The 26,809-nt window shown below is 39.7% G+C and overlaps 1 protein-coding gene across 1 annotated transcript; it reads left to right on the top strand.

Moving 5' to 3' along the window:
• The first annotated feature begins 385 nt into the window (after nt 1–385).
• LOC115468492 (matrix metalloproteinase-18-like) lies at nt 386–16,024 on the top strand. The gene is made up of 10 exons (XM_030200248.1): nt 386–634; nt 2,014–2,252; nt 2,356–2,504; nt 2,622–2,747; nt 4,195–4,356; nt 6,792–6,909; nt 10,383–10,516; nt 11,694–11,853; nt 14,259–14,362; nt 15,118–16,024. The coding sequence occupies exons 1-10, from the start codon at nt 512–514 to the stop codon at nt 15,216–15,218; spliced, it is 1,416 nt and encodes a 471-aa protein (XP_030056108.1). The 5' UTR covers nt 386–511; the 3' UTR covers nt 15,219–16,024.
• Nucleotides 16,025–26,809: the final 10,785 nt, after the last annotated feature.

Genomic DNA, 26,809 nt, shown 5'->3' with positions numbered 1-26,809 from the left:
ATCTACAGTTTGGCAGAGGGCATGAACATTGACACCTTGCCCATTCTCAGAATTTTATCACCCCGTAAGGCCTGTCCATATAGCCAGGTCTCCTCCTGGTCTTGCTTGTGCTACACATATAAGTAAGGTTAAGACTTTCATTCCTTTTTCTGCAGAGCTGACATCCACTCTGTATAATACAGAGTAGTTACCAACTGCTTCCGGTTTTTGGAAAATCTTACTGCATGTAAATAACTTGAAACATTGCAAAACTGTAGTGGGCAGAGTGAATGCGAGTTTATGTATGTGTGTGTGTGTCAGAAGGGAACGGTCTTACTACTCCTTTATTATATATTGTGTCACTTCGGGTCATTTTTTTTTTCCCTGGCTGGATAGGAAGTTGTAAGCTAGTAATCCATGAATCATACTTCATCGGATACAATATAAATACAGCATCAGAGAGAGTGTGAGAGACAGTAGACAGGTAGAGACTGAGTACAGCAGTTTGGCACCTTAGACACAGCCTAGAGCAATGAGAGTAGATTCCAGAATGAACCACCTTCTGGTTTTGCTTCTGTTTTCTGTTACATGTTCTTATGCTTTTCCTGCAGCTACCAAAGCAGACATCGAAGAAAAAAATATCCAACTTGCCGAGGTGAGTATTTTCATTTCAAGCATTCACTGAGAAGAGACAAACTTGTATTTCTTCCACCCTTAAACAGCCTTTAGATTTGTCGTCTGGGATTCAACTGTTTTCTTGTTAAACAGATACATTTAACATGAAACACATATATGTTTTATAAGCCTTTAGGAAAGGCTTGGCTTACTTCTAATGAATTTTTCTTGCTTGGAAACAATTTTTCTAGCTACCACATTTAATCTAACTTTTTTTTTTTTGCTCCCTAGCCTCTAGCTTAACTTCAAAGAGAAAAGTGGTGCTGAGTTCCTTAACTTTTAAGATGCTCACTTGATGTTCAGAGGCAAGTTAACCTCATGCCTCTGATACACATTAGTCTCCAGAGAGCTGCAAGTTGTTTCTAACTGACTATAGAATTTCACATGCTTGCCCTTGCTGTTGATAGTGAGGCCCACGTTGTTGGGACTTTCTAAACCACAGAAAAGGACATTGTAAATCCGCTATGTAAAATTTTCTTTTTAAAAGTCACAGTAGCAGATGTTTTTTTTTTTTTGTCATAGTCTTGTTCTACAGTATAAGCAAGGATGGAACATATAGATATGTAAGAGAGTAAGATGAATTAGAAAATAAGGCATCTAATTTAAAGAAAGTTGCACATGAAGTCAGAGAAGTGCTTAAAGATGATCTTAGCTAGGGAGGAATGGGACTTGATATACTGCTTTTCTATGGTTTTTGCAACTATATTCAAAACAGTTTATTTATACATATCTGGGCAAGGGAGGGTTAAGTGACTTAACCGGAGTTGCAGTGGGAATTGAACCCAGTTCCCCAGCGTCAAACCACTAGGCTACTCCTAGTATGAAGTGTATGCAGCCTGTGTATGTGTGTGTGAGACTAAGACGTTACTTACTTCTTCCATTAACGGCCTGGTTGAAGAGCCAAGCTTTCACCTGCTTCCTGAAGTAGAGATAGTCTTGTGATAAGTAGAGCCTTTTAGGGAGTGCATTCCAGAGTATGGGGGCTACTCCAGAGAAGGCTCACTTGCAGGTTTCACCTCATGTAATGTCCTTTGGAGAGAGTGTGGTTAGGGATACCCCTTAGGAGGACCTTAGTGTGCACTAAGCCTTTGAAAAAAGGAAGGGAAGGAGATGAGGTTTGTTAATACTGTCTTTCTATGGTTACAATCAAGAGCCAATTAGTTAGGAACTGAAATAGTCAAAAAGCTGTCATGTTAAAATTGTTTGCTTAACAACTGTATCATTTTCCCTCGACTACCTTGTTTTTCTATTCACTAACTTTTATTTTAGTTTGCTCTTTCCAGAGCAAAAATAGAGATTTCTTAAGTAACCTTTTGTTATCCTAAAAAAATAATGAGGCCTGTGTTTTTTTTTTCTCAGACATATCTTAAAAGATACTATGATCTGGAAACAGATGGAAAACTGAGGAGGACAAATGCTAATTCTTTCTCAGAAAAAATCCGGGAAATGCAGGAGTTTTTTGGGTTAAAGGTAACAGGGAAGTTGGATTCTGAAACTGTGAGAGTGATGGAGCAGCCCAGGTGTGGGGTTCCGGATGTAGCAAGCTACAGTATCACCCCAGGGCGTCCTGCCTGGGATAAAACTGACCTGACCTACAGGTATTGTTTCCATAGCGATCTTTCTTTTTAATTATTGATTTTAGAAACATGTATTTAGCACGATGCACATATTTATTAAACTCTTTTTTTTATTTCTTTTAAGAATTATAAACTACACCCCAGATATGGAAGAAGCGGATGTGGACAGAGCCATTGCAAACGCCTTTAAGGTCTGGAGTGATGTGTCACCGCTGAAATTCACTAGAATTTACGATGGTACCGCTGATATTGAAATTGCTTTTGCAGCTGGAGGTAACTAATTACATAAGACCAAAATAATTGCCTTTCTAAAATGATCCATTTTGATATTGTATACAGTGGTTTTAATGGCTCACAGTATTGATCTGTTACTTTTAATGTATTTATAAGATCATAGTGACAATTCTCCATTTGATGGCCCTGATGGACTTCTAGCTCATGCCTTTCAGCCTGGTAAAGGTATTGGTGGTGATGCCCATTTTGATGAGGATGAAAAGTGGACAAAAGGAACAAATGGTATGCAGGTTAAAAATTTTTTTTTTTTACTGTTTCTTAAATGCACGTGATTACATTCATCAAATGCTTGATTAAAACATTAAACAGAAAGCTTGATAGTGCGGCTTTCTCAAAACATTCATCTGTCTTGTTTTTATAGAGAAAAATTTGAGTCTTATAAAAGCTGCTATCCAGGGCTGGCCCAATCATTAGACAAGACTAGGCAGTCACCTAGAGCAGCTGCTTCTGGGGGGGCACCAAAGAGCAGCTGTAGCCAAAGCAAAACAATAGGTTCTGACAACCACACAAATTCAAAGAAATAACAAGAGGTACTTTTATCAGTTGAAAGAGAGGGTGGCGGTAAGTGCTCCTCCACAAAATGGCCGCATGGCAAGTGGTGCACTTACCACACAGCCATTTCTTTTTGAGAAAAAAAGACAGCCTCTTACCTGCTGCGGTAAAAGAGGGCCTCAGCATGTGTCAAAAACATGCGCTGACACTAGCACAGGCCCCTTTTACCGCACCTTAGTAAATGGCCCCCTAATTGCATTAACTGTGCCTCATTGTCATGTTAACAGTTAACATACAGAAATAGTCTCCATGTTAACTGTGAGACACATTCCCTGCCCTTTTCCATGTTAGATGTGGAAATTAGCTAGACACCTATAGCGCTGCAATAATAACCTTCTACGTTAGGTAATTCCCATCATTTGCCAGTTCTATTTGTATGTGCACCACATTAGATGTTGTGGTCTCAAGATAGGTTATTGTTGACTGTTCCTTCGGTGGCTAGAAGTCATCTATGGCAACAAGAAAGGGAGCTTATTTTTATGTGGCACCATTCCTGTGGAATACACTTCCCTTGGCCATTCATGCTGAGAAATCCTTACAGCAATTTAAGCGTTTGCTTAAGACTCATTATTTTGTTTTAGTATTTGGTCGTGCTCGCATGGAGACTTGATTTGGATGAGGCTCTGGGTATCTGATTGGGTGTATGTATGACTGTCGTATATGACTGAGACTTTTCCATCTGATGATGTAGTTCTTCTGATTTGATTTTAATGGTTTTGTTTTTATTAATGCAAACCACTGTGATCTTTCTTTCTGTAAAGCCTAGCGGTATAGTAAATATAATGAACTGTAAACTGAAACTGAGTAAAGTACTGTGATTGTAAACAAGCTGTAGGCGATGCCTTTATTTTGGAAGAGCTGAACGCATCTTTGGAAAACTAGATGAACTGAGTTAGTCTAATCTAAAGGTATCGCCTACAGCTTGTTCATTGACTTTTGTCTATATGTTCATGGGAATATCATGAATATTTATATGGATTGAAGAGTTAATGAATGGACAGGATTATACTAGAAATAATGTAATAATTAAATAAATATTGTCATATTTTGCATGTTGGGCTGCATTTTATCTATTTGTATTAAAAAATATTTCTCTTTGCTTCTGTTTTCCTCTTAGGATACAACTTGTTCCTCGTAGCTGCTCATGAGTTTGGCCATTCACTGGGTCTCTCTCATTCAGATGACCCTGGTGCTTTGATGTTCCCAACTTACTCCAGTGATGACCCCAATACATTCCGCCTTCCTCAGGATGATATTAATGCCATTCAAGATCTCTATGGTAAATGGAATTTACATTGCTTGCAGTTTTATTTAAAAGATAAATCTACTTGCAAGATCTTTTGTCTACAAATTTTCTTTCTCACCATGCCTAAGCATATATACAGTCCCTTATATCTGGAATGACTGAGACCAAGGCCATTCTGGATTACAGAGATTTTTCCAGATAATCAAACATTCAGTTTTCAAATAATGGGAGTTTTACTGCATGACAGAACATGGATAAAAGGCCATGAGTTTTGTGGATTTGGGGAGTTTTCAGATAAAGCACCTTTGGATAAAACGTGCTTTATTACAGTGCTTCCCAAGTCCGGACCTGGAGTATCCCTTGCTAGTCAAATTTTCAGGGTATCTACAATGAATATGCATGAAAGAGATTTGCATATAATGGAGGCAGTGTATGTAAATCAAGTTCATGCTTATTCATTGAGAATATTCTGAAAACATGACAGGCAAAGGGTACTCCAGGAATAGACTTGGAAAACACTGCTCTGTTATATATTTGAGTAAGAAAGATGTATTAGACAGCAGGAAAAGAAAATGTAATCTCTATGGGGCTATTTTAGAAGCTTTATTCATGATTTCCATGTGGAAACACTGGCATGTGTAAAGATGTTATTTACATGTGGCATTCCACACTATGTACACATTCCAAAAGGGTGGGGCTTGGACGGGATTATAATTTGCATGTATAATCCCCATTTCATAAAGGGAACACATGTGTAAGGGCAGAAAGTTTGGCCAGGGCTTTACATGAAGGATTAAGGGAGTCATTCTCCTTAATTGCATGTAGTTTATGTTCACCTCCTAAATAAAACCACATTAAAATTGCAGCCTCACTACTTAATTGGTGGCATTTACATGTTTAGGTTTGCAAATAGGGCAGCTACACATGGAAGTGTCAGTACTTACACACAGACACTTTGAAAAGCACCTCTAAGTACCAACTCCTTCATGTGAAAGCTGCCAGGTTCATGTTCATTTTTTTCAAAGTGTATATTTGTGAAACGCCTACTCCCATTGCACATGTTGGCAAAAACACACGTGCACTCCTGCAGTTACTTTAGTAATGGATCTAGATCGGCAGACCCTTTTCTAAAATTCCACTGGAACTGAGCATATCCGAACCTGGATGTCTCAATTCCAATCTCTATGTGAATTGGTGCTTTGGTCTTACTATACGCTGGCGTTCATTTTCAAAAGAGAAAAACATCTCAAAAGAGGCACAAAGTGTCAGATGGACGTTTTTTCACAGGAAAACATCCAAGTTGCAATTTTTGAAATTCAGATTTGAGATGGATTTCTTCGCAGCTCATCTAAATTGCAAGGGGGCATGTTGGGGGTGTTTTGGGGGCAGGACCAGAATTTGGCCATTTTTCCGGGATACTGGAACAAGATAAAAATGTCAAGGGCAAAAATTGGGATGTTTTTATCTGGACCTGTTTCAACCTTGACTAAGTCACAAAAAGGTGTCCTAACTGACCAATTGGAGGGATTAAAGCATGGCCCTTCCTTAATCACCCAGTGATCACTGACTCCTTCCCACCCCCAAAGATGTGACAGTGACAGTACATACCAGGCTCTGTGACAGCTTCAGATATTATGGCCATTCCTATTAGAGCAGCAAGCTGGTCCCAGGAGTAGCCTAGTGGTCAGTGCAGTGGACTGTAGAGAAAGGGACCCGGGTCCATATCCCACTCTAACTAGAACAGATGTGGTGGAAATTGTGAGCCTTCCAAAACCCACAAAATACCAACTGCACTTATAGATAGGAGACATCTGCAGATCTGAGGGCTTTTGTAGTGGTGTACAGTTAGGAGCAGTAGGTTTTTAGCTGTTCCTGGGAGTCTCATAATACAAAATAAGGGTGTTAAGGTAGGATTTGTACCTGGGCCCCTTTATGTGAAGTGGTCCATTGCACTGACCCCTAGGCTGCCCCTCTGCTCTGCTGGGATGTCTGTGTGGCCAGTTTACTAAGGGGGTCTTTTACTAAAGCTTAGCTCAGGTTATCTGCAGCAGGGCCCATTTTATTCCTATGGGCCTTGCTGCAGATAACTTGAGCTAAGCTTTACTAAAAGAACCTCTTAGAATGGTACCAGACGTCCATCCCTATGGCTTCTTTTTGTGCATTTTTCTCTAGGACTTTTTTTTTTTAATGGTACCTAAAGAAATATGTACTGAGCACAGAAACATCTGGAAATTAGCAATTTTCAAAACACAACAATAGATATTTTTCTGGTTTGAAAATTACTATGTTCAGGATGAGAATTTTAGATGTGGGATACAAATGTAACAAATAAAAAATAAATAAATAAAACATCTACAATTGAACTTGAAGGTCATATAAAAATGCCTCCCCCCCGTGTTCTTTCGATGTGTCTTTGACAGGCTGCTGTGCTCCCGAAATATCAATTTTTAACCATCCATTTCTTTTAGGGGCATCAATAAATCCTGTTAAACCTACTGGACCTACCACACCAACCATCTGTGATTCTAATGTAATATTTGATGCCATCACTACCCTCCGTGGAGAAATTATGTTCTTTACTGACAGGTAAATCTATTTTTCATAATCAGTCAATTTTATTCTTCATTTTCTTCTTAAGTATTTAAGATACTGACAAATGATTTAGAAGTCAGTGTACTGAAGAGTGTGAATATTAGCCTTTATTGCATATAAATGCAGTGTTTTCAATTTCTATTAATGGTCAATGAGATATGTTTCTGAACACTCTAAAATATGTGTGTACAAGTCTGTGCACACTTGTGACAGAATCACAAAAAATAATTCCTTAAAGTTTACTTAGATTTTTTGCTTTAATGTACTTATGCATCAATTAATGTGTGCACTTTTCCACTCTGCTAATATTGTATTAGGTTGTTCTGTGTAGTTTTTGCATTTCATTTTAATAGTTCTTTCATTTAGGCCCAGATGCACAAATGTCCCCGTTAAGAATCCCTCTGTATTTCCAAATCTGTAAAAATTACCGATTTCGAAATACAGAGGGAATACCAAAGAGAATCACATGCAAATGAGCTGCTCGTTGCTTTTGTGAACAGGCTCATTTGCATGCGATACTGGGGAAGCCAGTCAGCCAGCTGAGCATGCACAGAGCATCCCATCGCTAAGCGTGGATGCTCTGCGCATGCCATAGAGGGCTGTCATGCACGCAGACCAACTGTGTGTATGATAGCAGAGTTAGCCTTTTTTTTCTTTTTCGGGGAGGGAGAGATCATACAGCTTCTGGTCTTTAGCCCGGCACAGCTTCGGCAGCTCCTGGCACCAGAATGAGTAGCAAGTGGATGTATCTGGGGGAGGGTAATGTTTCCTGTCTCTCTTCTTCAGAGCAGTGCGATCCACTCGGGCAAGTAAATTAGCGGTGAATTTTTTCACAGCTGTCCGGTTAGGCCATAATACCATATTCACTCATAATAATAATCACAAAACCACGCTTCCCAGTAGCTTAGAATAATGTCAGGCAGTGAGTTTCTGAAGTTGCAGCGGGCGACCGCTGGCCGAAGCTTGGACCCTGGCACCCAGCTAGAAGGGAGCAGGTGTATGGCATGGACGTGCAAAAGAGAGGAAACTGTGGCTTATTTCTCTTCTGGGGATGTAATCGACTTCTTTGAGAGGAAGGAGAGATGAATGGCAAACTATGCAGTAGTCGCTCCTGCGGGGCGGGATGGGATGGGCAGTTGCTGCACCAGAGAGAGAGAGAGAGAGAGAGAGAGAGAGAGAGAGAGAGAGAGAGAGAAAACAGAGAAAAAGAGGGGAGAGAGAAGCAAAGCAGATCAACTTCCTTGCACCAGCACCTGCACTAGAAACAGATGGTCCACAGCTCACAACAGCCCCAGCCAGGCATTACTGAGAGCTCCAGACCTCCCATTAGATTTTCCACGGTAAAGGTAGGGCCTGCTTCTGTGCATTGGGTTGGAAAATGGCTGTGCATCACCTTGCATGCACATTTGTATAGTAATTAGCTCATTATAATAGCTTTGCATTCCATTTTCGTTAGCTGTTACCATGATAGGAACAGAACTTGGAGAACCCGTTTATGCATGTCTCGTTTTACTCCTTTCTTGCTAAACCGTCTAGAACTGGTATAAAAACCATGTTGCTGGCTCGTTAGGTTTAGTGCATCTGGACCTAAAACTCTTGCAAGCTAGTTTATACACGTTAAAAGCAGTTTGGATGAACGTAAACTAGCTTGTATGCATTAACAGCATTTTAAACCTGTATTAATGTCTGCAAAAGCATTAGTGCACTTTTGCGCATTGGCTCCTTTATAACTCATTTGAGGGTCCTTTTACTAAGTTGCGGTAAAAGATTCCCTGTGGTAGTTTGGACTCATGAAATTGGCACGTGCTGGGCCATTTTTTTACCTCGGCTGGGAAAAGGGCTTTTTAAAATGGAGGCAGTAAATGGCTGTGCCCTACAATTAAAGCGGCCAAATTTCAAACACAACTTAATTAACAAGGCAATCAGCACTGATAATTGATACTTAACAACCAATTAGTGGCACTAATTGGCTTTAATCAGAATGTACATGCACAACCTTATAGGCATATTCTATAATAGGGTGTGCGTAAATTCTAATGCACACAGCCGAAAAGGGGGTGTGGCCATGGGCATGGAATGGGCGGGTTGTGAACTTTCCTAAAAACTATATGCACTGTTATGGAAGAAGAAAGAAGGCAGAAATAGAAAATTATTTTGTACATTCCATTGCAGAAGAAAAAGATCATAGAGAGAAAGGCTATAGGGGAAATCAGGAGTGGAGGATGGCTCTGACTATCTTTAAATGTAATGCCCCCTAGTGGTGATTACACTTGGTGCAAAAGATTGATGCCATCTAGAGCTGTATCTGCAGAATACTTTGTTCTTATTTCCCTGCTTAATGGGAAGGGTGAGGTCTACAGCAGGGGGAGTCAAGAAAGCATGCTGGGCCATTTTGACCATGGGACAGTGATAACATCAGCTGCAGCCCTCCAAGGAGGTTTAGATGCAGGTTGGCAGGACTGAAGCCTTTGTCCTGTTGTCCTTGAAACTCTTTTCCTATCTTTATCCCACCCCAGCAGGCTGAATAATTTTTATGCAGGAGGAAAGGGAAGGGTTATCCGAGCCATGTTGGATGCAAGTGCATATTTTATGTTAAAATGTTGATTACATAATCTTTGTACTATGCTTCTTCTGATGTTACCTTTTTTCCCCACACCATCTGCAATAAAGTATATTAGTATTCTTAGCACAATTTATGGTGAAAGAGACAGATGAGGAGAGATACGATTGAGGCCTACAAAATCCTGAGTGGTGTAGAATGAATAGAAGTGAATTGATTTTTCACTTGTTCCAAAAGTACAAAGACTAGGGGACACTCAAAGAAGTTATATGGAAATACTTTTAAAATAAATCAGAAGAAATATTTTTTCACTCAATGACTAGTTAAGCTGTGGAACTCTTTGCCGGAGGATGTAGTAACAGCAGTTAGCATATCAGGGTTTTTAAAAAGTTTAGACAAGTTCGCGGAGGAAAAGTCCATAGACATGGGGAAGCTACTGCTTGCCCTGGGATTGGTAGCATGGAATGTTGCCACTATTTGGGTTTCTGCCAGGTACTTGTGATCTGGATTGGCCACTTTTGGAAATAGAATACTGAGCTAGATGGACCATTGGTCTGACCCAAGATGGCTATTTTTATGTTCTTATGAGTGAGCCATAGGCATAGGTGCCAACATTGCCAAACACAATACAAATTACCCTTGGACACAGAGAAGGAGCTTGCTCAATTCTTGGTGTGCTCAGCACCCACTGGCACCAACAGAGCTGGTTTCCAGGGATATGAAATCAAGTTAGATTAATGCAGTTTTTTTTTAATTTAAAAAATAAATGTTTAGAACATGCCCACCTACAGTTCTGCATTACGATTATGATTTATAAAATCCCCTACAATCACACTTTCTGCAATGCCTGGAATGAAGTGGAATAAATTTTACTTAGTGTTTCGCATGGCCTTTGTGTTTAAAATAGGTTCTTTTGGCGTAAGCATCCCCAGACGACTCAAGCTGAACTGAACTTTATTAAGTCTTTCTGGCCATCCCTACCAACTAAAATAGAAGCTGCTTATGAAAATCCTGAGACGGATCAGATTCTGCTTTTTAAAGGTAAAAATAAATTGTTATTTGTTTCACAACCATTAAATTATTAACCAGAACTTGATAAGTAGAAAGATACGAGAGTAAAGTTACAACAGGGCGCCTAAGCACATAGGTTGCACCTACTTTATAATGGAAAGATATGTATCTATGTACCTCTCTAAAAGTACCCCAGGGAGAGTAGGTGCATTGATTTTCTCTCTCTCTCTCTCTCTCTCTCTATATATATATATATATATATATGTGTGTGTGTGTTGTATGTGTGCGTGTGTGTGTGTGTGTGTGTGTGTGTGTGTGCTGATAGGCCCATCCTATGCCTGCCTCTGGGAATACCAATGTGTGTATCACATAAAAATAGGCACTCTGGATTCAAGATCTTCTTGGATGTTTTTGTTCACATGAATAAATTACAAAGATAGGTGTTTTATTGCTGCATGATCACTGTCCATGTAACTTTATGAGTCTATCTGAGCAAGTAAAACACTCTTCAACACAGTCAAATCCTTTATAAAATGATTCCCAATATGTACTGGAAGACACTGATGACATAGTAACATAGTAACATAGTAGATGACTGCAGAAAAAGACCTGCATGGTCCATCCAGTCTGCCCTACAAGACAACTCATAGGTGCTACTTTTTGTGTATACCCTACTTTGATTTGTACCTGTGCTCTTCAGGGCACAGACCGTATAAGTCTGCCCAGCACTATCCCCGCCTCCCAACCAAGAGATTTAACTCAATGCAGTAGTAACACATAACTAAAGTGAACATTTTATATCACTAAGGGCATGAGTCATTCAGGGTTGTTCCCATCTGTCCCATAGAAAAATCTTGATGACTCATATCCTTTGGGTCTAAGACCAAAGATAAGTAATTTATGCTTTTTTTCTGGTATCTATCTATCTACAATAAGTATTACATCTAAACCTATCCTATGTGCCTTTCTACTATAGTTCAATAATGAAGGAACATAGTTATTAATGTGGGTTGCCATTAAGATGTGTTATTTTACCACTAACTTGTGCTATTTTAGCACAAGTTACTAATAACCTGGTTAACAGTAGAATAACAAGTCTTAAAGGTAGCCCATATTGAAAATTCTCCTCCCCCCTTACTTAAGAAGCTGAATTCGTAAAGCTTGAATCATAATAACAAAATATATTTTTCCGTGCATTTTTGGACAGGATCCAAGTACTGGGCTCTGAATGGATATGATATAGTTAACGGCTATCCTAAGAGTATCTATCAACTGGGTTTCCCAAAAACTGTGAAGAAAATCGATGCAGCTGTTTATATTGAGGAAAAAGGGAAAACATATTTTTTTGTAGGTGATAAATACTGGAGGTAAGATTAATTAATTTTAATTTTCATCAACATTGTCATTAAGCCAGTCTGTCACACTTGAGGATGATTGGAGATAAAAAAAAATACAGTGGCCAATATGCAAAGCTACTTACCTGGATAATGGCTGCCATTTTCTATATAAATGGCTTAGGAGTCCTTTTACTAAAGGACATTAAGTCCTTAATGCATGGTTAGTGTGCAATAACCCATGTGTTAATGATTTTTATAACTTATTTTTGGAAAAGGGCATGTTGGGGCAGGGAATGGGCATTCCTGCATTATCTAGCTAGTATGTTATGATTAGCAAGAACTAACTCCTAGATTCTATATAAGGCGTGGCAGGTATCACATAGCCAATTTATGTGCAATAATTGAGCAATAAGCCAATCAGTAATGATAATTAGCTGATAACAACCAATTATCATCACTAATTGGCAATAATTGGAATTTACACACACTTCTTTTTAACATATTCTAAAAAGAGGTGCATATAAACCCCAATGCGCATAGCTGAAAAGGGGGTGTGGCCATGGGAGGACTGTGGGCATTACTCAGATTTATGCATATTGTTATAGAATTCAAGGGAACACGCCTACATTTAGGCGCAGGTATTTTCACCAGGTTTTCACTGGCATAAATGGCTGTGCCTAAATGTAGGTGCAGCATTCCCCCATCCTAAGCGCTGTTCTATAAATTACATCTTCATGTAGACACGCTTTATAGAATAGTGCTACACACATTATTCTGACATGCCTACATATTAGATGTGATTTACAGAATCTAGCCCTAACTGCATAATGCAGGGTTAATGCAAGAGCGCTTAGGGGATAATTCTAGAAATGGCGTTCAAAAATGAGCACTGGAAAAAATTACACTAAACACTATTGTATAAAGGGTGCTCTGGGATGAGTACCCTTTAAAGAATAGTGCTTAGAGCTGATTCCCGCACAAAAGTTAAGCGCTGGTATTTACGCCAGCTGAAACCTGGTGTAAATTCCAGTGCTCAACTCATGGCATTTCGGCATGTAAATGGTGCTATTCTATAACACCAGATTGTTGGTAAACAAAAAGTCTTTATTACCAGAAAGCAGATACAATAGACTCGACACGATCCCATGCTTTGGCAACAAAATGCCTCAGGATTCAAAGTATCTGTGAAACTGTCGACAACATCTTTCCAAAAAAAAAAAAAATATATATATATAAAAGAAAAACTGCTACGGTAATATGTTCGTATCAATGCACAAACAGTCAAAGTCTCGCCATGTGGCTAACTTTATCCTGTTAGCTATCTGGATAGTGGTTCCAGTCATCCCTGAATCTGGATATTCAGTGTCAGCCACTATCCAAATACCAATGCTGAATGTCCAGATTTTTTTTTATAGGCACAGCAGATGGCATTTAAAAACACCACTGACCACTGAGGCTGAATACTGGCCCAATAACTCTTAATGCAATGCAGTGTTCTGACATTTGCATCCATGTGTGAAACAAGAAGAAAGTTTGAATTCTGTAGTACAGGGTGTGTATGGACTATGTGTTTGAAGTATAGATCATAGTGGCTTCCCTATGCTTTTTTCATAGATGAAAATGTACAGTAGACAGAGTAGACACAGCTTGATATACAGTGGGATCATGTATATTGTGGTCATTGGTGGATGGTGACTCTCTACCCTGTCAACATATTAGCTTATTTATATATATGCTTATAATATTTAAATTCTAATATTTTATGGCTCAATATATCATGCACCAAGGACTCCATTTGTTTTTAGTAATATTACGCTATAGACCCAATAAAAAGTGGATTCACTTATAATATAGTCAGACCCCTAACCTCTGGGTTATGTGGAATCTAAAGTATGCGGTAGCATAATTACTGTTTCTATGTTAAATACTGAATTAATATGATGCAAAGCTGAGTGGACAAAGCAGCTACTTTCCAAAGCAATACTGTGTTTAAAGAAATATTTTGCAATATATATGATGGAAAAATAAGGCATTTCTTAAAGCACTTTTGAACTGCATTGATGTGAGTGATTTACTTTTTTAAGGCGATATAGCGAAGAGCAGGACAGAGTGAAAAACATGAACATTTTCTAACCAAGAAACGAGAGACTTTTCCTCCCAATAAAGAACAGTTCATCACCCTAATGCAAATTATATGTAGTCTTAGCGAGGGAAACTCAATCATTTTATGACACAAAACACCATTATTTGTGGCTCTATGATATAGTTTTTCTTAATTTTGTTACTCAACACATTTTGAGTTGGAATATAAACCTAGTAGTTCATTGAAGTTATTAGGAAATAATACAAGATGTTTCAGAGAATTTAGGAAGATGTTACTGTTTTGAATTGAGGGTATGGGTGATATTCTTCAAGTTTCAACCTCTTTTCAATAGCTATGATGAAGAAAGGAAGGCCCTGGACAAAAGTTTTCCAAGAGAAATCGCCGAGGACTTTCCAGGGATTACTCAGAAGGTTCATGCTGTTTTCCAGAAGAACGGTAAATATTATTCTCATCCAGTTTAATTTACTGTAACATGTTACTGAAGATGCAGTAATTCACATGTTCAATAACTAATGTAGCGAAGTTGATAGGTCCCTCAGCCTTTTACACGAAACACTCTTTCTATGTAACTGCACATTAGCTTATAAAAGGTTTGCACAGACCCATTTGTGAGCTCAGACATTCCACGTGCACAGATCATATGTGCTTTTGATAACAAATAGTGAAAAATCACCACATGTACTAGACACATAGGATTAGATTCTATATATGACGCTGTAAAAAATTTGTGCCGAAAAAATATGCCTAGGCATATTCTATGAACTGCGCCAAACTTTAGATGCTGTATATAGAATTTGCCTAGGGCCCGTCTGCATGACTAAATCTAGTCACGCGAATTTGCATCATTGGTAGTTTGAAAGCAGTTTAGCGGTTTTGGAATGCATGCTGGTCTGTAGTTATTTTTTATTTTATTTTTGTTATTTTTGTACCCTGCACTTTCCCACTCATGGCAGGCTCAATGCTGCTTACATATACAGGTACTTATTTGTACCTGGGGCAATGGAGGGTTAAGTGACTTGCCCAGAGTCACAAGGAGCTGCCCGTGCCTGAAGTGGGAATTGAACTCAGTTCCCCAGGACCAGAGTCCACCATCTTTCAGTTATGTTGGACATTGTGAAAGATATTACATAGAATTTGCCTATATAAATTGTTTGATAACATCTGATAACATGCATTGCTTTTATTTCTAGGATTTCTCTATTTCTTCAGTGGCAGATGGCAGTATGAGTTCAATATCGCGTCTAAAAGAGTTAAGCGTGTCATGAAGAACAACAGCTGGTTGGGATGCTAAGAACACAGAAAAACAGGATGTGATGTAGCATTTAAAAGAAAAAAAATGTTTTTATGGCATATATTTTCATTATTCTTTGTATATTTTTAAATTATTGGTGGTTGTTCCTGTTTTTTAAGTTAATACTATTATCAGTCCTATTTATATCATCCCTAAATAATGACACCCTAATTGTTTGTTTCTCTTGTTTAATGTTTACAATTGTTACTTGACTAAAGTTATTAGAATTTTTTGTCCTTTTTTTGACAAGTAGGAGTAGCCTAATGTTTCGAATAGCAGGCTAAGAACCAAGGAAATTAGGTTCACAACCTACTGATGTCTCTTGTGATCTTGGGCAAGTCACTTAGGAGGTCTTTAACTAAGGCACACTAGCATTTTTAGTGCACGCTAATATTTAGGGCAGGTTAAACGTTAGCGACATCCATGGACGTTGCTAATGTTTAGCGTGCCTTAAATATTAGAGCCCACTAAAAATCCTAGTGTGCCTTAGTAAAAGAGGCCCTTAACTTTCCGTTGCCTCAGGTCCAAACTTTACCTGCAGGTTAAGATGTTCCCAAAAGTGGGGTTGAGCAGAGGTTTTCACTAACATGCATACTTTTGGATTTTCAGATGTATGCACATAATTAACCTCCCGGGGTAATATTTATTTGTTGCATTTGTATCCCACATTTTCCCACCTCTTTGCAAAAGTGAAAAGTTTGTGTATATGTTACACTAATATGGGCATTATAAAATTACTTATTGTATTACTGCACTTTATGTATTTAATATGTCACTAAGCAATAAACTATTTAAAGTTTGATACAGAACTGCATCTTTTTCATGTGTCTAAATATCACATTTAACAAAAATAATTACTGAATAATGAATTACTCACCTTGTTTCTCCATCCCACTAAAACATATGATTTCACTTAAAAATGAAGGGCCCTGTTTACTAAGGTGCGCTAGCATTTTTAGCATCTACACAGCGTGTGGGAATGCTTAACGTGTGCTAAAAATGCCAACACGCCTCCTAGCACAGCTTAGTAAACAGGGCCCACCCATTTATGGCTCAGGCCCACCCAACACTAGCACATGTTTAGTGGTAACTGGTGGGAATCCCAGGCTCCGCCAGCTGAAGATTTTCCCCTGATGGTAATAAAAACGCTACTCTCCATGACACCGGCACCTGCGCGTGCTCAGTTTTCAGTGCATGCCTGCTGCCAAGGTGGAAAGAAACATTTTCCCACCAGCTGAGATAATTTTGGTTGGGGGGGGGAGGGGGAGCACACTTGGGGACCACCCAATTCTTGCCTAGGCCCAACCAAAATCTGTTGTCTGGCTACGCCCCTGCTTACCAGAATAGTTTGCTTCTCCCTATCAATAGCAAGATAACTGGGACCTCCTATTCCTATACTTAATCCTTAGAGTCCTGACTTTGTTATTATCCCAAAATAATGAGAACTTCTCCCCTGTGATTTCCTACTGAACAAAAAATCCATCCTGTCCCACTCTTTTTGCTGTTTGCTGGATCCAATCTTTCTCACCAACTGTCTCAGATAGAGATTCATCCCCAAAACTCAGTGGTCAGAAGGACTAGTTATCTGTGTGCTTGAAGGTTATGTAATAGAGGAGAAGTAAAAGATAAATATTAAAGTGAGTCAAAACATAAAACTAACAGGTTGACATGGAAAAGTGGTTGCGAAGATGGAACTCAATGATGGAATCCCCTGGGCCAGCAGGCAATCTGCCCAATCACCTCCTGATTCTCTTCCAAGAAGTGGGGTTGTTATTGGCCAAAGACTGAGAGAGTTATTGTTTACGCTAAGATCAGGAAATGACCAGCCTTCTAGGCAGAGGAATTTTGTCTCAGTCTGGCAGATAGGAAATTTATTCCTTGTTGCTGTGCTGAAATAGAAGAAAACAAAAATCCAGTAGACAGTTATTCACTATAACTTCATAAGCAGTCTTCTGATGTCTAGGTTTGGGGACAGCAGATAGGATACAAATGCAGGTACTCAGGCTGAGATTCATTAAAAAAAAAAAAAAAAAAGTCCATAGTCCTCCTCCTCAGTCCACCACCTCAGAGAAGCAATCTTTTGGTAGAAGAACACAACTTTGTTATTTTGGCCACAGGTATAAAAGAGGTGATAGCTACCATAGTTCAGCTGTGAACAGTAGGATGAACATTACCAGGTTATGGACCTTAGTACCAATGTTGGGTTGGTTATCACCAGCTCATTCTAAGAGATAAGAATGTTATTGTTCAGCCTTGTGAGACCTAAACATTAAGCTACATGTTGATTGTGAATAAACAAACTACCTGAATGTCCTACATTTGGCCCAGTGTTTGGTATTTTATAATGTTAAGAATTTCTTTTTTTGCAGTTATTCCAAATAAGAACTTTGAACCAGAAACTGAGCATGTCTTATAAAGCTACTTATATATCTTGAGTCAATTTGAACCTTGCATATAAATTCATTTCTCAGTTTGAGTCAGATAAACAATATGAACCAGGTAACGATGATTCAGATCAGATTATGAACAGACATTGAGACATGAAACTATGGGACAGATTGTCAAAATTTACTCTAAGATTCATCCATGAAAATATCCCAACAAAATTATATGGAAAAATAGTTGACCAAAACAAGGAATCTGATAGTCACTTAGGGCTAGATTTATTTATTTCAAATGTCTATTCCGCACAATCCTGCATTCTCGGCGGATTACAAGGTTATATATACAGTAATAAAATACATCACAAACCTCAGATCAAAAACAAAACAAATAAATAACAAAAATTGTTTCCATAGCCATGTAATTGCCCCTCCACCTCATAAACCCGTGAAAACTCCCACCTCCTCAAACGCTTTTGAAAATAAAAATGTTTTTGACTGCTTTCTAAAGCTCAACAGCATTTTGACATTTATTCTCAGACCTTAAAGATGGAGTAGGCCTGTACCTTGTCAGAGCTGATACCAGCCAAGGGGAACATGCATTACTCAGGGCTCCTTTAACTAAGTGGTGGTAAGTCCAATGCAGGCTTACCACTCGCTATAATGGAAGTACTGCCAGGCTACTGCAGCAGCCCGGCGGTACTTCCCACCCCTACCGCACCATCATTTCCAGCGCTACAAAAATGTATTTATTTTTGTAGCACCGGACTGTACCTGGCAGTAATTGGGCACTGCCGCACACTGCCCAGTTACCTCTGGGTTAGCGCAGGAGCCCTTACTGCCACCTGATTGGGTGGCAGTAAGGACTCCCCCCAAAATGGCCGCATGGCAAGTGCTTTACTTGCCGCCCAGCCATTTCCTGCAGGAAATTGAGAACTTCCCTTTTGCTGCAGCTTGGTAAAAGGGTAAAAATCAAGGTAGGTTGATGAGAGGGGGAGTGGCCAAGATAGCATCATGAGCTGGCTGATGATGAGTGAGTGCTTTGTTTCTTCGTTGCTGTTTTTTTAACCTTTATACCCTTATGCCGTAAACCAAAAGAGGGTACAGTTAAGGCTGTTCCCATGCCAGCCCGGACCTCCTCCCCATATTAGCTAACAATTGATTGTTTTACCACTGAAGCTGCAATGAAAACTTGAGAAGAGGGTTCAGCTCTATCCCAGATTTTACACTTGGGTAGTTTAACATGACTGAGCTGACCAGGATAATAAGGAGCAGTAGCACTGAAGCAACTGAATTAGGGTAATGAGCTGATTGGTTGAAAGATTGAGGAATCTGAACCAATTAGAGCGAGGAAAAAGAAAAGTGTGGGAAGAATCTTAAGCGGGCTTGCAGTTTGTTCGCGAGCCCGGGCAGGTGATAGCTAATTTTGGCTGACCTTTCCCAGCCCACCCTTCTTTTTAGGGTTGGGAGGGATTTTTTTGTTGTTGGATGGAAGTTGTTATGATGGGTGATAGGAAGGCTTAAAGGGAGATGTGGGGGTTGGTATGTCGCAGTGGTGGGTTTGAAGGATCATTTACTTTTCAGTGTGAATTTAGAAGTGATACAGTTGGGGAGTTTATTGAAAGGTAGTTTGGGGTTCATGTGCGGTACCGCCATGGACATGAGGGGAACGAGTTGGTTCAGTGGAACTGTGAACCATACCTTTGGGGTCAGTGAGAATTTGATTAGTATGAGACCATCTGACTAAGAGGGGGGTTGTGCATTATTGTTGTAATTGACCATTTAAGTGTTCAGTTATTAAAGATGATTTGAAGTTGGTTAATAAAGCTGCAGCCGATTTAATTCACAGTTTGAATGAAGTGTTGTTTATTTATTTGTGAATATGAGTGTTGTTGATGAAAAGGGAGTGTGAATGCCTACGTTATATGTTGTGGCAGCTTGAAGGAGAAACTGCCACTTTAGGACAACATGCCACGCTATCCCGTCCAGAGCCTAATTAGCCACTGTGTCTGGTGGCATTGTCGGCATCTCCAGCTGGGTTGGAGAGACCAGAAGTTGCGGCTAATGTGGCACTGAGTGCAGGTAGAATGCTAAGCACTGTCTCCTGGTTAGAGGTAAACAAAGGAGTAACGGTGTTGTTGCCAGAGTCTTCCGCGGTGATTACTTTAGAAAACTTGTGGAAGTTGTTTCAGGACATGAGAACCACTGTTTCTAAAACTTCTGAAGTGGTAATTTATTTGAATTCTAAATTAGATTTATTGATTGGGACAGTGGGTGCAATAAAGAATGACTACTCAGGAGTGGAGGAGTGGCCTAGTGGTTAGGGTGGTGGACTTTGGTCCTGGGAACTGAAGAACTGAGTTTGATTCCCACTTCAGGCACAGGCAGCTCCTTCTGACTCTGGGCAAGTCACTTAACCCTCCATTGCCCCAAGTAAACCGCATTGAGCCTGCCATGAGTGGGAAAGCGCGGGGTACAAATGTAACAAAAAAATTCAGCAGATACATCCAAGAGAATGTGGAGTCAATCAAATCAAAAACAATAAAAACAATAAAACAAAAATGACCCACTATAATAACAAAAGTATGTGTGAATACAGCAAGTTGCACATAAAGGAAGGAAAAAGCCTCAAAGAGCTCTCAGATCAACAGATCTAAAGAGCTAAAGGTGATCACAATGATCTGTTCCTCGTCAATGGCTAAAAAAACCCTTCACAGTGTCCAACGAAAATCTGTTATATAACTTGCTGTGTGAGTTGCATCGAAATATCCAAAATGGCAACCAAAATTCCAAAGTGCAAAACATCAAACAAAATCACATACATGCTTATAGTGCTTATATTGTCAATACACACTGATGTCACAAACCAACACAGCACAAAGAGCAAGAAACTTCAGGGTTAATACTTAGCTCAAAAATTTCGGATGGTCGTCTCTCCTGAAGTCATAATTCCAGCCTTAAACAGTCCCCCAGACCTATGTCGGCCTGCGTTTTGCTTAAGCTGAAATAAGCAATGCTGCTTAAGGGTCTTGAAGATCAGGGCTTCAAACTCATGCCTGAGGTTTGCCACCACCGGCTCCGCAGATTTCCTTCACAGAGTATGACTAAATTCAAGTAAATAATAGCCACTTCAGGTTTCCTACAAATGGCTAAGGCCTGTTCAGAACTTTTGAACAACCAGTGAAACAGTAGTAAATGCTTGGAATTCCATGTTAGGGGGCTAATAATCTCGTTAGGAATATATACTAACATGGTGTGTGGAGGTTCATTCCAGCAGTGGCCACGAAGAGGCAGTATCCTATTATTATCATAGACTATACTGCCACCCTGTGGCTACTGTTGGTTCTACAGTCTCTCACATTTCTTGTACATGATAGATTCGTCCTAAATATGCTTGCTGGCAATACTAGACAAACATTTGTAGAGAAATTTCCTGTGAGGAATCCAATTGTGTATTTTGTAGTCTCATCTTATTATTAAAAATATATTATATGGAAACTAAAATTTGATGCTAAAAATGCAAAAACCCAACGGGACAATACATTATAGAGCGTGAATTACATTTGTGCACAAAGGAAGGGAGGGGAGCTGATGGATATTGTATATGATTACCTTAAGGTAGCTAAACAAATAGAAATGGTAACAGCAAAAGCCAAAAGGCTGCTTGGGTGCATAACAGGAAAAAGGAGGTGAAATTGCCTCTGTGTTAATCTCTGTTGTGACCTCATTTGGAAGCATATATGCAATTCTGGATATCACATCTTAAACAGAGATAAACAAGGTGGAGTCAGTCCAGAGAACAGTGCTCTTCACTATAAAACATACGGGGCTTTGTCATTATCAGATAATTAGTGCTTCTTTTTCCAAGACAGTGTACACAGATACATGTTCCCTATGATTTCTTTCTGAACAAAATTTCTTTCATTCCCTTGTCTCCCTCTGCTGCTGCCTGCTAGATCCAATCCTTTCCCCCAATTAACTGCCTCAGAGAGCGGTTCATTCTTAAAACTATTTCTCATATCATGTACTTGTACATGGGGGGGGGGGGGGCAGAGGAGGTAACCTTATAAAAGGCATTTTACAGGTGTATATCAGCTTAAATGCAAAAGCTCCTTTATTATCTCTATCATGCCAGGGTGGTTAGTAAGTATTTTCATTGATAGTCCATTTAGGGGGTAATTCTATAACTGGGTGGTTACTTCGGAAAAAAGGGAAGAGATGATAGAGACACTTAAATACCTTCATGGTATAAATGCACTGGAGGTGGACCTCTTTCAAGTGACAGGATGCTCCGGAATAAGGGTTCTTAGGATGAAAGTGAAAGGAAAAGAGGAGAATGGAAAAGGAGAAGGAAGTAAAGGCTGGACAGAAAAATGTGTTTCAATAGCTTAACCTCATTTGTGTGGGTTTTGGCTAGTATATATATTGGCTAATATCCTCACAAAGCATCTGCGGTGAAATGAGTATATGCTATTAAAACACATTACATGTATATTATGCAACTTGACACTCAGAGGCTGTAGTATATGTGAAGAAGGAAAATTACTTCATGCAAGTATATAGTCATTTCCTGATTATGAAGACATATCATTACCAAGAGCATAAAAACTGGATGGAGGATGTAAACATATCTAAATCTAATTTCAATAATTTCTCAAAAGTTATAGACAATGCTAAATACAGTTTATAAGCGGTACCATGTAAAAGTCTTTGTATCCTTTTATATCATGCACATCCTTCTGTCTAAAAAATATAGGTCAAAATGCATTAAAGTAAGACTTTATTTCACCGATGCACACAACATAGTCTACATTTTCAGTGGATGGAAAGATAACTACACTGTCAGTGCAGGTTGATGTTTGAAATGCACCTCCTTGGAAGGCTTTGCTTAACCTAAGACTATCAGAAGAAGCAACTAACTAGCTAGTTATACAGAAGGATTAATGCCAACAGATACAATTAGTATCTGTACACTTACAATTAGTAATGTACAGAGATAAAGTAAGGGAAAAGAGAAGGAAGGTGTTAAGCAGGATAGTGTAGAAGGTGGCCTTTAATAACTGGGTGGGTTGGTGAAGAGGTTTTGTAAAGTTATGGGTTCTCTTTGTAGGCCTTGTTGAAGAGGTGTGTCTTCAGAGATTCTGTACATTACTAATTGTAAGTGTACAGATACAAATTGTATCTGACATCCTGGAATAAACATGTCCTAACAAAACTCTGTAAGCCACATTGAGCCTGCAAATAGGTGAGAAAATGTGGGATACAAATGCAATAAATAATAACTGCACATACTGTAGCAGGACTTGCTACCTTGATTGGATTCCAATAATTCATGTTACACTGAGCTTCCTTTGAAGACTCTAAGATATCTCCAATGTGTTCAAAATACAGCTGCTCATATTGGACTAAATTCTATAAGTGGCATTAAAAGATCAGCACCATTCTATAAACGGTTCTCAAAGCTAAGCACCATTTATAGAATAGCGCTTAATGACAGGATCTGCAACTGCTGTTAGGTATGAGCATTTACTTTAATTGAACCCTAGTGTAAATCTTCATTTCTAAATTAGGCACAGATACTCCTTATTCTACAACAATGCCCCTGATCCACCCTGACTCTCCCATGGATGTGTCCCCTTTTTGGAGCCATGTGTAAAATTTACATGATGATTCAGGCGTGTAAATATGTGCATACAATAACACCCTTAAAAAACCCACTCAGAACCAATAGCACAATCTGCTAGAACAAGACTGCCAATCAAAATAGCACAGAAACTCTGTCGCCGCCCTAAATGAACTTCCTGAAAGGCTCTGTAGCTTGAACACCATGAGTTAACACCTAAACTGATAAGAGATCAATTAGTTAGAAGAGACCTGGAAATAAATACAGTTAGAAGTAAATTCTATCACCTACAATATCCCCCAGATTCTATATAGAAACATGATAGCAAATAAGGGCCAAGTGGCCCATCCAGTCTGCCCATCCTCAGTAACCACTAACTCTTCCTTTTCCCACGTTTGTCCCACTCTTTCTTAAATTCTGACACAGTCCTCGTCTCCACAGCCTCCACCGAGAGGCCATTCCACACATCTACCACTCTTTCTGTGAAAGAGTATTTTCTTATATCCCTCCTATTTTCTCTTAATTTCATCGTATGCCCCCTCATTCCAGAGTTTCCCTTCATTTGAAAAAGGCTTGTCTCCTGTACATTAACACCACTGAGGTATTTAAATGTCTCTATCCTATCCCCTCTCTCCCGCCTCTCCAGTGTATACATGTTGAGGTTCATAAGCCTGTCCCTATATGTTTTATGGCTAAGACCACTTACCAATTTTGTAGCCACCCTCTGGACTGACTCCATCCTGTTTATATCTTTCTGTAAGTACGGTCTCCAGAACTGCACACAGTATTCTAAATGGGGCCTCACCAGAGGCTTATACAAGGCACTATTACCTCTTTTTTTCCTGCTGGCCATCTCTCTCCTTAAGCACCCAAACATCCTTCAGGCTTGACTGTTGCTTTTTCTACCTGTTTGGAGACCTTAAGGTCATCAGACACAATCACCCCCATGTCCCGCTCTTCTTCCGTACACAGAAGCACTTCACCCTCCATATTATACCGTTCCTTTGGATTCTTGTAACCCAAGTGTATGACCCTGCATTTCTTAGCATTAAATCTTAGTTGCCAATTTTTGGACCATTCTTAAAGCTTCGCTAGATCCCTCCTCATGCCATCCACACCCTATTACAGAGTTTGGTATCATCTGCAAAGAGACAAACCTTACCAGACAGCCCTTCTGCAATATCATTCACAAAGATGTTAAAAAGAGCTGGCCCGAGGACCAACCCCTGAGGTACACCACTGATAACATCCCTTTCCTCAGAGCAAGCTCCACTACCCTCTGTCTCCATCCATTTTTTTCAAATCTTGTTTATTAACATTTTTTGTCAAGTTATAAATAGCTTCTTACAATAAATGGTTTTATCAATGATACAATGAAACAGTTCTCTTACTTGACTAACACATGGTATGATATCCATCCTCTTCAACCCCCTCCTTCCCCCACCTCCCCCATCCTCACTCCCAACCCACCCCCTTCAGGAATTCAGTATTCGACTATGTGCTAACCAATTTTTAACCCAGTCAGTCACTTTAGGTCCCAAACCGAGGGCACTCTGTTTATCAGTCACCTGTGTGGAACTGTGTCAAATGCTTTGCTGAAATCCAAGTACACCACATCTAGTGCACCTCCCATGTCCAACTGTTTGGTCACCCAGTCAAAGAAATCAATCAGATTTGTCTGACATGACCTGCCTCTGGTGAAGCCATGATGCCTCTGGTCCTGCAGTCTTTTTGGTTTGAGAAACCTCACAATTATCTGCTTTAAAAGCATTTCCATTAGTTTACTCACCTCCAAGGTCAGACTGAAAGGTCTGTAATTCCCAACCTCTTCTTTACTTCTGCTCTTGTGCAGAGGGACCACATCAACCCTTCTCCAGTCCTCCGGGACCACTCCAGACTCTAAGGAAGCATTGAATAGGTCAGACAGCAGGGACACCACAACCTCTCCGAGTTCCTTGAATGCTCTCGGATGTATTCCATCAGGCACCATCCCTTTGTCTATTTTTTGTTTAGCAAGCTCCTCTCAATCACAATCTTCTGAGAATTGCTCCTGGTCTACTATACATCCATCACCATTAGCATTTCCTTTTTGCAGTCATACCCCTGGCCTTTCATTTGTGAAAACAGAACAAAAATAATTGTTAAGCAGTTCAGCTTTATCCTTATCAGTCTCTACACATCCCTACCCTTCAGCTTTGAGCCTCACAATACTATTATGGCACTTCCTCCTATCACTTACATATCTGAAAAATGTCTTGTTCCTCCAATTTTACCGTATCGGCTATCTTTTCTTCCATTTGCTTCTTTGCTTTCCTGATAACTTTTCCAGGTATTTTTGCCTGTCCTTCTCTTTCTGATTCATCTTGTAATGTATGAAGGCTAACCTTCTTTCCCTTACCTTTTCAGCTACTACGTTCAAGAACCAGAGTGGCCTTCTTTTCCTGTTACTTTTATGTAATTTTCTAACATAAAGGCTTGTTGCCTTTAGCTCCTTTCAGTTTTGCCCACTGATGTTCTACTTCCTTCAGATGCTCCCATCCAACTAGCTCTTCCTTGAGAAATTCCCCCATTTCAGCAAAGTTAGCTCTTTTGAAATCTAGGACCTTCAGTCTTGAATAAGCCCTCTCCTCCTTTGTCTTAATATTGAACCACACCATTCAGTGTTCACTAGATGCCAAAAGATCTCCCATTACAACATCAGAAACATTCCCCCCCCCCCCCCCCCCCCCACCCATTTGCAAGTACCTGGTCTAAAATAGCTCCATCCCGCATTGGTTCAGTACCCACTGCTGAAACAATTCTTCCTGTAAAGAATCCAAGATCTCTTTGCTTCTAGATGACCCCACAGCAGGGATGTCTCAATCAATGTCCGGCATGTTAACATCACCTATCAGTAGTACTTCCCCTTTCCTATCTACCTTGTGGATGTCTTCAATTAAGTCTCTGTCCATTTCTTCTGACTGTGAAGGTGACCTGTATATTACAGCAAAGTAAATACATTTTCCTTTTCCTCTTACCAGTTTAACCCACAATGCTTCTTCCTTACCCCATGTGTCCTGCAGTTCTGCCTCTTTAATATTATTCTTAACATATAATGCCACTTCCCCACTCTTTTTTCCTATCCTGTCCTTTCTGAATAGATTATAGCCAGGTATAACTATATCCAAGTCATGGCTCTCCATGAACCAAGTCTCTGTGACCGCCACTAAATCCAAGTTGGCTTCTATCATTGCAGCCTCTAGATCTAGAAATTTGTTTCCCATACTATGGGCAGTGGTATACAAGGCTCTCCAGACGTTATTCTTTTTTCCCTTTTCTATAAGGGTATTTGATGTCATAACTTCCTGAGTGTTATTAATGACTTTGGGGCTTTTCTCACCCATCCCCAGCAAATTTAGCTTAAAGCCCTCTTTAGTACTTTAGCCAGTCTGTTACTGAAGACACTTTGTCCCTTTCTCGAAAGATGTACCCCATCGCTGCTCAGTATCTCTTGGAAAATCATCCCATGGTCTAGAAAATGAAAGCTCTCACGTTGGCACCATCCACGCAGCCACATATTTGGCTCCAGGAGTCGGCAATTAGGACTG

The sequence above is a fragment of the Microcaecilia unicolor genome, chromosome 4, assembly GCF_901765095.1.
Source record: "Microcaecilia unicolor chromosome 4, aMicUni1.1, whole genome shotgun sequence".
NCBI classification, from domain to species: domain Eukaryota; kingdom Metazoa; phylum Chordata; class Amphibia; order Gymnophiona; family Siphonopidae; genus Microcaecilia; species Microcaecilia unicolor.
Note: the sequence above shows the minus strand (reverse complement) of the source record. Positions and strands in the feature narration are given on the sequence as shown.